This window comes from Bradysia coprophila, unplaced genomic scaffold (assembly GCF_014529535.1).
Source record: "Bradysia coprophila strain Holo2 unplaced genomic scaffold, BU_Bcop_v1 contig_24, whole genome shotgun sequence".
Classification (NCBI taxonomy): Eukaryota; Metazoa; Arthropoda; class Insecta; order Diptera; family Sciaridae; genus Bradysia; species Bradysia coprophila.
Window position 1 is genome coordinate 3,272,089 of NW_023503501.1, and position 10,981 is coordinate 3,283,069.

The 10,981-nt window shown below is 40.0% G+C and overlaps 2 protein-coding genes and 5 non-coding genes across 8 annotated transcripts; 1 reads left to right on the forward strand and 6 right to left on the reverse strand.

Moving 5' to 3' along the window:
• The first annotated feature begins 61 nt into the window (after positions 1 to 61).
• Positions 62 to 9,789, forward strand: LOC119077849 (SWI/SNF complex subunit SMARCC2). 2 transcript variants are annotated; one of them, XM_037185174.1, is made up of 7 exons: positions 62 to 274; positions 1,092 to 1,211; positions 1,273 to 1,994; positions 2,055 to 3,333; positions 3,394 to 3,583; positions 8,888 to 9,442; positions 9,509 to 9,789. In XM_037185174.1, exons 1-7 carry the CDS (start codon positions 158 to 160, stop codon positions 9,619 to 9,621), a joined length of 3,096 nt encoding a protein of 1,031 aa, XP_037041069.1. In that variant the 5' UTR covers positions 62 to 157; the 3' UTR covers positions 9,622 to 9,789. The 2 variants fall into 2 exon arrangements, with proteins under 2 accessions (XP_037041069.1, XP_037041070.1); XM_037185175.1 differs by having other exon boundaries at positions 8,945 to 9,442.
• On the reverse strand, positions 3,871 to 3,942 carry Trnap-ugg. The gene has a single exon. It is a non-coding gene; the product is annotated as a tRNA-Pro (tRNA).
• Positions 4,352 to 4,423, reverse strand: Trnap-ugg. Its single transcript has one exon. It is a non-coding gene; the product is annotated as a tRNA-Pro (tRNA).
• Trnap-cgg lies at positions 4,573 to 4,644 on the reverse strand. The gene has a single exon. It is a non-coding gene; the product is annotated as a tRNA-Pro (tRNA).
• On the reverse strand, positions 4,940 to 5,011 carry Trnap-agg. Its single transcript has one exon. It is a non-coding gene; the product is annotated as a tRNA-Pro (tRNA).
• Trnap-ugg lies at positions 5,453 to 5,524 on the reverse strand. Its single transcript has one exon. It is a non-coding gene; the product is annotated as a tRNA-Pro (tRNA).
• On the reverse strand, positions 5,597 to 8,636 carry LOC119077865 (kelch-like protein diablo). The gene is made up of 6 exons (XM_037185210.1): positions 8,374 to 8,636; positions 7,093 to 7,654; positions 6,694 to 7,035; positions 6,485 to 6,621; positions 6,140 to 6,434; positions 5,597 to 6,084 (listed from the first exon to the last, which is right to left on the reverse strand). Exons 1-6 carry the CDS (start codon positions 8,571 to 8,573, stop codon positions 5,665 to 5,667), a joined length of 1,956 nt encoding a protein of 651 aa, XP_037041105.1. The 5' UTR covers positions 8,574 to 8,636; the 3' UTR covers positions 5,597 to 5,664.
• Positions 9,790 to 10,981: the final 1,192 nt, after the last annotated feature.

A 10,981-nucleotide genomic window follows, 5' to 3' on the forward strand; every position in this document is an offset into this window, starting at 1 on the left:
CTGTCATTATGAAACTGTTCAATTTTTTTCCACCGTCAAGTTGCTAGCATTTTAATACTCTCTACGCGTCGTCGTGACATTCGGTCTATTTGCTTGTCTGGTCGAGTCGTGTGTACTGTATTTTAAACAAAAAGTTTCGAATTAAAAGAATTAAAGAATGGTGTCATTGGGTCCGAAAAAGGATGGAGGACCGAACAAGGAGTTCTTCGAATCGCCAGAATCAATGCAAGGCTTCGAGCAGATTAGATTATGGTTGACTAAAAATTGTAAAAAGGTATGCTGCACCCGGCAAAGTGTTTACAGCCATGGAAATACTTCGCCATTTTGATTCAAAATAATGTCGAAAATCAGATATTAAAGTGGGTTTGGGAGACGCGTTCTCCGATACATTTAATTTATTGAGATTGGGTATCGACGCCTGAAAAGTGTTTAAAATGAAAGCTGGAACGAAACGAAGTTTGCGGATTTTGTGCGCTGTTTTGGCCAAGTGATGCCGCCTATTCTGACATTTGTTTATTAATGCTGTCGGTGAATCAAGCAATTGTGTTGTTATTGTTGGCCATCATTATAAAGGATTTGCGTGGTGGCGTAGTACGTTGGATAAGTCTCGGTGTACCCTGAGCATTAAACACACATTCTCTGGTCCCAATGACGTCTGTGGTTCAAATCCAACCACATCACTAAAATAAAAATTAAAGGTCGTGGATACCTATGGAGCCGCAACTGTAGCTTTCCCGTTCACATTACTTTTTATTTTATCTTTAGTGAAACGGCTGCAATTGGACCACAGACTTCATTCGGAAAAACGGATGTGTGGGTCCATACTCAGGACACCAAGACCTATCTAACCATTCCATTTGTGCACAAAACCTCTGCCGTAATTCGCATGTCGGACTTAGTGCAAAATTTAAACAAAAGAATTCTTTGTTTAAATTTTGCACTAAGTCCGACATGCGAATTACGGCAGACCTGTGTTGACTAGTGAATCCGCAGCAATGCGCTAAAGGAAACATTCATCTGTCAATTACAGAAGTATCGTAGAATCAAAGTGACAATCAGGAGTTCAAATTTTGTTTCTCTTTTCGTTTCAGTACATCCAAACTGATCCACCAACCAAGGATTATTTGAGTAAACTTATCATTGAATTCATTGAATATCAAGAAAAGAAATTCGGTAAAAATGCTACCGAACATCTACTCACCAGATTGCCGGTAATTCTCTGAAATTAGCACAAACATTACTTCGAACCGATTCAAATGGTTTCTATTTCAGATGCGCTGCTTTCTCGATTTCAAACCTGGTGGTAGTCTCTGCCACATATTCGCCAACATGTATCGCTATAAGGCCGAGCAACGGTGGCGTAAATTTGATTTTACCATATCCAAAAACCCAATGCGGAAGGATCCAAACGTTCAAATGTTAATGGAAATTGAAACGGCCCTCATCGAAGCCGAATGCTTTCGAATGCCCGTTGTGTACGTGCGGCCAGACGTTGAGAAGACTTTGGCGAGCAAAGTAAAGTCGATCATAACCGAACATCAGGGTGAAATTACGGAAGATGAAGAGGAAGCGTCGCACATTGTTTGTCCAATTGTCGAACCACTTCCTGAAGATTTTGCACGGCCAACATTTAGACGTGGGAATCACATTATGATCCATTGGTATTATTTCCCCGAGTCCTATGATTCGTGGGTCCCAAATACGTTTGATTTACCCGACATCATTCCTGAGAATCCAGCGTCACCGGAAAACCGTTGGAGAGTCTCTGCGTCGTGGGTTCTCGACTTAGATCAATACAACGAATGGATGGCGGAGGAAGATTATGAAGTTGATGAAAAGGGCGGCAAGAAAGTACACAAACTGCGTCTATCTGTGGAAGAATTGATGCCGATTGGGCCGGACGATAAGCGAAAGCCTGTAGCTGGGAGTAGTAAACAGAAACGGAAGCGATCACCGTCGCCTCCACCACCGAAAGGAGCCAGCAAACGGAAGAGGTGAGTTGAATAGTGTTACAGATTGGTGCGTTACGGCTTTGACTTTTGATTTTCTATTAGTGGCAGATCCCCTGCTGTTTTCCAACGGAAGGGGCGAAGTGGTGAAGGTGATGATGAAGAAGATTTGACCCGTGACATGGAAGATCCAACACCCGAACCAAACATTACCGAGGTAACTAAGCCTCCAGCTACTCCATTGACAGCAGCAAGTCCTGCAACGCCACAGTCTACTAAACAGAGAGATACGGACATGCTGCCAATCAAAGGTGGAACTGTAACCGATTTGGACGAGGATATGGAGCGAACTGGGGGAGAAGATTCTCAAACGGCTAAAACCAGCGAAAATAGCAACACCCAAGAATTTCCACCGAATAAAGATGATTTGGAGGATAATGTTACTGAGCAAACGCATCACATTATCGTTCCGTCTTATTCGGCTTGGTTCGATTACAATTCCATACACGTCACCGAAAAACGAGCGATGCCCGAATTCTTTAACGGAAAAAACAAATCGAAAACACCGGAGATCTTCATGGCCTACCGAAATTTTATGATCGACACGTATCGCTTAAATCCGACAGAATATTTAACAAGCACAGCATGTCGCCGAAATTTGGCTGGTGACGTTTGCGCTATAATGCGAGTTCATGCATTTCTGGAGCAATGGGGACTGATCAACTATCAAATTGACGCAGAATCTCGCCCGACTGCAATGGGACCACCGCCCACATCTCATTTTCATATTCTTAGCGATACACCATCGGGATTGCAGCCTCTTAATCCTCCGAAAACCACTCAACCATCAGCAGCAAAGGCTCTTTTTGATTTGGACAAGAACAAAAAAGAAAAAGACACCGATGCGTCTCCATTGGGTGTCGCTGCCACTGGTTCCTCAGCAACTCCGCCAACCGCCGTCAAAACTGAATCTACTAGCGAACCGAATGGTCAATTTGGACTGAAACTTGATCAGTACTCGAAGAAACCGTCGGCACTGAAGAATAGGACCGCAGCTGGTATGTCCCGTGAGTGGTCGGAACAGGAGACTCTACTACTATTGGAGGGTCTTGAGATATATCGGGATGACTGGAACAAAGTGTGCGAACACGTCGGAACTCGAACACAGGACGAATGTATTCTACATTTCTTGCGTTTGCCGATCGAAGACCCGTACTTGGAGGACGACAGTGGCTATTTGGGACCGTTAGCTTATCAACCAGTACCGTTCAGCAAATCTGGTAATCCAATTATGTCGACTGTCGCATTTCTTGCGTCCATTGTCGATCCAAGAATTGCTGCAGCTGCAGCTAAAGCAGCCATGGAAGAATTTGCAACAATTAGAGTAAGTTTTTTTTTTTTTATTCTGTGGCATACGATTTTGACCGAACATTACCATCCACAGGAAGAAGTTCCGCCTGGCATCTACTACGCCCATTACAAAAACGTTGAAAAGCTTGCCGTACATGGAAAATTTGTACCGAATGCTGGATTAGACATCAGTGGTATCGCTGGCACTGGATCGGACAAAGAGGAAGAAGAATCCAAACCGCCAATGGACGAAGAAATGAAAGATGTATCAAAGAAAGACGGAGGTGAGTCAAGGCCATACGTTTTTCGTTTTTGTTTCTTTCCCAATCTTCCTATGATTTGTGGTATTATCCATCCGAGAGTTTCGTAGCATTTTTTTGGACTTCCTCTTATTATTTCACAATATTTGCCTGTCGGATAAGGAATCCAAATCGAATCTGTTGCTTAAAAAAGTGAAGTGAAGTGAGCAGTAATTCTTTCAACCAACTTTGCTTGATGTGTTTGAATGTGTTCATTTGTTTTATTACAATTTGCATGTGAAAATATTTGCTTTCTAAAAGAAAAAAAAATCGGGCTCAACCGGGATTTGAACCCGGGACCTCTCGCACCCAAAGCGAGAATCATACCCCTAGACCATTGAGCCGCTTGTAGTTGTGCTGCTAAAGTACGATTATCAATTTTACGATCAATGTATTAGTGAACTTCTTATAGTGTGTTTGTGTTGAATTTTCTAATAAATAGCAACGTGTACTCACAGTTACACAGTGTTATATATCTCATACAGATACAATGCATCCGTGAAGGAATGTAAACATATAACTTCAGAGCAAACGCGGCTTCATTTTTTTTTCGTCTTTTATGTTCGAAGTGTAAATATAATACCGCAGAGGAATATAACTTTGCTTGAACAGTATTTGAAACAAGCGTGAGTCTTGAAACGAACGATTGAAACTCTACTCCAACTCTTGGTTTTAGTCATACAGTTGTGAGAATGTGAAAGGTATTTTTACTAATTGATTCTTTTAAATCTTAAACGGTTCAGCAAAATAATTGGGCTCAACCGGGATTTGAACCCGGGACCTCTCGCACCCAAAGCGAGAATCATACCCCTAGACCATTGAGCCGCTTACCAAATAAATGGTTCGCTCGGCGAACATTCACTTTTATAATCTTAAAACTGACCTTGTTAATGCTTTTGCATGCCACGTTCGTTAATGTGACTGTTGTGTTTACATTTTCAATCAATTTGTTTTAAATAAAAAAAAAATCACGCGGGCTCGTCCGGGATTTGAACCCGGGACCTCTCGCACCCGAAGCGAGAATCATACCCCTAGACCAACGAGCCATGCGTGTATGAGCGATTAGAGGTCTTTTTCATTGACATGGCTCGTTCATCGTTTTGGATGGGAAAATTTTGATTTTTTTTAAATCAAATTCCATTCAACGAATTCTTTGTTTAACTTGATGATCATTTAACAAAAATAAAAAGATTTTGAAGAAAATATTTCCTTGCAATGACACAACATACAATTTCCATAAACTAAAGAAAATTCCAGAAAAAGGCATTTCAATGTAGTCTTTCCATGGAATTGTCTCGATCTAATTCAGATTTTGAAGAAAAAAAAAATAAAAAAGATGTCGGGCTCGTCCGGGATTTGAACCCGGGACCTCTCGCACCCTAAGCGAAAATCATACCCCTAGACCAACGAGCCACACGAATCGATTGGAAAACAACGTATGTGAATACATCAGCCGTTTTATATAGAAATGTTTTGCCATTTGATACATTATGAAAGTGTTTGTTTGTATTCTGTTCTTGCTTTTCTATTGAAACTCTGCATATGCCTGCCATATGCACAAATACATACTTGAATGAAGTGTTGTTGCATGGAAATACGTTTCACGGAAAAGAGATGTACAGATTTTGTGATTAGTTCATACTCTTCCGACATGTGTGGATATTGTGAACTCATAAAACTGAGCTGTGTTATACTTATTTCATTGTCTCTGTTGTAGTAAACCATAGTATATTTATGGAATGCGTAGACGTGTTATATCAAGCTTGTTTGTTTACCTGTCTTCTGAATTCATTATTTTTTAAACAAACAGTCAATTGTTCACCTTAGAACTGTTCAGATAAATTCACAAAAAAAGGGCTCAACCGGGATTTGAACCCGGGACCTCTCGCACCCAAAGCGAGAATCATACCCCTAGACCATTGAGCCGCTGACAAATCCATCGTTACTGCGTTCCATGGACACCAAATGCTTACAGTCTAATAAGATTTTGAATTTTCAGTGTTGCATCATTCAGTTTCTTATTTATTTTATAACTGACTGAAGTTATGTATTTCACATCAGCTGCACTAAATTTCATTCGGAAATTGGATGAAAAATTCAATTTTACGGATTACATTCATTAATGGCAGTTGCGTTATTGTACCAGTTTCCAGGCAATACCTTTTAATGAACTTTTCATCGAATTCGTCATGATTCGGTTGAGCGCGAGGTTGGATATCTGGCTGCTGATTTACGATTCTTTCGACCGGTTGTGGCGGTACGTTAACTTCATTGTTTCGATTAACGAAATTCTCGACAATTCTTTCGATGGGCACATCTTCTTCGACCGTTTCGTCGTCCTCCTCGTCTTCGATTTCTTCAAACTCTTCCACTTCAATGCTATTTTCGTCCACTTCGACCTCATCATTTTGTCCAATCAAAATTAAATTTGTATTCAATAGAAATCGGTTGTGATAACGGCGTGAAAACATCGGAATGGAGTGGATCTGAAAATTAAAATTGTTCATGCCATGCCAAACGGTAAAGTCTCAGTTTACCAACCATCCATGAATTCACCGAAGGATCGTAACGTTCCAAGTAATTTGCACTGTAAACGTATAAAAATCCGTTACTCTCGGATAGAGTTGGACGGATACGATCGAATGCCATCGGTGTTCCTGATATCCATTTATTCTTTGCCGGGTCAAAATAATCAACTCGATTCAGTGAAGGACCATTTTCCCCTGTTTTTCCTCCAACAACATATAATCGGTTGTTGTACACTAATGCAGAAAAGCATCGTCTTTGCGGTACAAGTGGAGCTATGAACCGCCATACATTTTCGTTGAAACAGAATCTGAAATGATGGGACTAAAATTGCTGTAAGATGTGCACCCGTCAACACACCTTTCAACGGTTTTTGTTGACCAGCCGCCCACTGCGTAAAGATAACCATCCAGAAAACACACTTCGAACGAGTATCGTTTTTCGTTCATCGGTGGTAGTTTTGCTAGCTCGAACGTTTTCAAGTCATACATCAGAACCTTCATTATGAACAACATGTTGATTTGTGTCATTACGGATTCTACAGTTGACACAGAAACAATTTAACTCACAGAATTTAGAACCTCTCCATTAGCTCTTTGACCACCTGCAATGACTAATTTGTTGTTCATGATAGTGGCGGCAAAGTTCAATCTTTTGTCAAACGTTCTCACGACCGTCCATTTTTTGTCGCCCGGATTGTAGACTTCGATTGCAGTCTTTTCCGTTAAAAAATTTCTATTTCCAATAGCAATTACCTTCGACTCGTCCGTATATTTCCGTGACTTAGTTGATACTCCATGGCTCTCGATTTCACGTCGCCTTTGCGGAACCAATTGACCGATTAACGCATCAATCAGTAAATTCTTACTTTCCACCGTTGGCGACAGAATTTTGAGATCGTCAATCGTGGACTGATAAAAAATGGTTTGGAAATGACAAAGTCATTAATGTGACAAAGCTCTCCTTACCGCAACGTTTAAATGAGTCAAGCGAATCATTTTCAACAAATCTCCGGTAAATTTTTCTCGTTCATCTGTGTCATATCGAATCCACGTTAACATCGCTCGAAAGACATCCTCTTCAGCACGAACGACCAAATCATTTCTATTCAGTAAATTCGACAACATTTGCACATCTAACAACGCAAATTCTTCGTACTTTGATACAGCTGCAAAGTTTTCATGTGTAAACTCGATAGCTGACTGATACAGATCTTTCAAGTCCAAATATTCAGCCAGATTAGCAATGCCCAAACTGGTCGACGGATTCATTACACCTTTCAAATACTGACAACAAGCGCTGATCACTTCAGCAAACTGAAAACAATGTGCCGCTTGTAATATCCTTTTTGCATTTTCATTGGTTATGTGGATCGTAGCCGAGTAACAAAATTCCACAAGCAGTTCAAAGTCATCAGCATTTACGTCTTGAATGATCACTTCACGTTGCTTTGCTTCATTGAAGTTACTGGCAAACATTGCCGTGAAGTACGGACTTGCTGCTGACATTATGCAGCGATGAGCTGAGATTCTGATAGAAAAATGGAAAAATTAGTCTTCCCTTTGATATCTCACGAATCGTTACAGTAAATGACTTATTTTTGACCAAGACTTTTTTGATGCTTTTTGAGGTGGTTTTCAAAAAGTACTGCTGCAAAAGAAAACGGTCTCTGATAACACTGCAGTCAAGGCTAGATTGTAGGCTGGATAAGTTGTTGTGCCACTATTTCAGGATTTGGGCTATAGTGGCACAAAACAAGTCCTTTTCTCGTTGCTTTTTAGCCTAAATCCCGAAGTACTAGCAAAAAGACGTGTCTAAGTAGCCTACAATCTAGCCTTGACAGCAGTGTTGTCAGACTCCATGACTTGGCAATTATTTTCGCAACTCCTTCAACCGTGTCCTTTTCAAATCATTTTGAAAAGCTATAATGCCGTATTTTCTGTCAAATAAAGAATAATCTCGCTGCTTCACGACGAAAATCGATGTCACAGAAAAATATTGGTCGAAAATAAGTCACTTACTGTTACGATTCTAGTAACATCACATGAAATTCATCGATCGACAACACATTTTCACAGAATAAGATTAGAAAACATCTCGTCGACTTCTTTAAACCATGAATAGGATGTCTCATTTTGCATAATATTTGAGCTCGATATTTATTTTAACTTTACTTTATGGTACCGTCGTCACTGATGGTTTGAATGGTATGATACAAAAGTAAGCAAACAAATCAAAGCAAAATTTACTTTTTCTGATGCGGGCCGATAACAAAGTCTACATCACATAACATGGAATCGCCTCTCTGTTTGTTTAAATTGTTGAGTAGAGCACCGGCAAATCGTTTTGCGTGCATCAATTTTCCACTTTTCGCAATGCCGTTCGAATTCATTTTTATTGAAACAATGATGTCCGTGTAACTGTTGCAAGCAAAATGGTTTTTCTCCATACAATGAACTGAATAAATCTACCAAAAATTTGTGGAAAAATTACTTCACTTTCGAAAGAGAAAAGTTGGAACACGGCCAAAAAATGTGTTGCGCCAGTTTCAAAACAAAAGCGAATCAACTCGCTGTCTTGTAAAATTAGTTCATTCGTATTTCTTTGCGCAAAATTTAAAAATTTGAATAAAAATGATTCCATAGCTGCGAGCGATGGATATGCACTTCTCACCCTCCTGTCTCCTAATATTTATCCTAGCATGTTTGTTGATTCTTTTTAATTTATTTTATTTTCTTCTGTTTAATTTATCGACAAATATAGACGAAAATGAGAAAGACAAAATAGAAGAATCTAAACAGAGTGATTCTCCTCCCGCAGCTGACAAGGATTCAAGTAAGGTCGATGGAGATAAGGATGCTGAAAAAATGGACACAACTGTCGCTAACGGTGACGCGGATAAAAAAGCATTCAACGAATCTGATTTGCAACGTGCTGCAGCCGCAGCTCTGGCATCAGCTGCAGTTAAGGCGAAACATATGGCTGCTTTAGAAGAACGAAAGATCAAAAGTTTGGTGGCATTGTTGGTTGAAACGCAAATGAAAAAGTTGGAAATCAAATTGAGACATTTCGAAGAGTTGGAAACAACCATGGAACGAGAACGTGAAGGTCTGGAATATCAGCGACAACAACTGATCACTGAACGTCAGCAATTCCATTTGGAGCAACTGAAAGCTGCCGAATTTCGAGCCAAACAACAAGCACACCATCGCTTACAGCAGGAACAACAGGGACAATGGCAGGCAGCTGCTGCAGCAGCAGCAAATTCACCATCAATTGGCCCAGTTACGCCAACAACGACGGCGAGTGCCGCATCCAGTAAGTTTAAATATTTTTTTTAAAAAGGAGATTTGTTCAACAAATTTTTCGTTTTATCACCTGTAGCACCACGAGCACCATCTGCTACCGATGCACCATCACCGGCAAGCGTTACGGGTCCTTTGACGGCACAAGCAAATTCGGTAGCTTCACCATTAGCAACAGCCTCCGTTCAGTAAATGCATGAATCAGTCCCAACATTAAGATATTTCGATGTAAACGTGTCCGATAAGTGACGCAAAATCCATAGAAGATAAGAATTTTTCCATTTTGTTCTTTTAGTGACTTTAATCGTAATACTTGTATTGATAGTGTGCTAAAATTTAAATAAAAGGAAACGCTCAAAATGACTCGTTTTCAGTGAAACGCGAAAAATTACGAGTAACTTCTGTTACTGTCCTTAGATGACATATTTGAAAATAATGAAATGGAGTGGGAACATCGATTGACTTCCAAGTATAACCAGACCTTATGGTTGATTATTATTGCGATATCACTCAACACCCCTTTATATAGTTGAGATGTATCGACGTCTTAGGAAAAAATGTAGTTGTGAGAAACAACTTTTTCATTGAATGTTATAAGCAGGGCATTGGGGGTATACATCCGTTACTGAATATTATTTGTTTTGCATTCGTGACCTTTACAACGTGGAGTTGGAGTATTTTGGGCTAAAAATTTTCGATTTTCGTTTGCGTTTTACTGGAAACCGTGGGACTGTGTCAATCATTTCCCTAACAACAGTTGAGTTACAATAGCAACAGCTTTGACAGCAAACCTTCACCATTATGATTCGATAGATCGAACAATTCCTCGATTTCAGATCGCTCAAGTTCTTCAGAGCTCATTGCCCATCGATGTTATTCATGTGCAACGAAAATCACTGCTCCAGCAAAGGATAGTGTACCGAACGATGATGATGGCTTTCCGCGTCAAATACCAAAAGCACGTTCGTTCCTTCTATCTGGCGGCCAGACTCAACGCCATTTCTCTTATTGAAACTGATTTTTTTTACCTTTCCAAGTGCTGCCGATAACACGTAAAAACTGCCATCAGACACTACGAAGACTACAAATAATGAAGTCGACAATGGAATTTCCGGCTACGTATACGCACGGAAAGAAAAAATTCAATTCGTTTTTAATAAAATTGAAGTCGACGTAGGTTATCAAGTTGATCAAAAAACTCTCGCAACCGATGCAACGTTGTTGATCGTACAATTGATTGACGCGATTACATTGTTTTTCATGATTATCTTATCTCTTAAATTCCTTTAAATCGTTTTTCCTATATAAATGCCGATGCCTCTTCAATGAAATCAGTTTCTTTGTGACATTAGACTGGGGGAAAAGGTGCCTGTTTCAAAATGATTCTTAAATCTATTTTGCTCGTGGCAATTTCATTAATTGCTGTTCAAATACAGCAAATAAAAGCTGAATGCCCTAATAACACATTCAGGGGAAAACGTTTGATCCCAGCATCTAAGAACACCGAGACAGAGATCATAAGACATGCACGGATCACTTTTGGTATATTTCG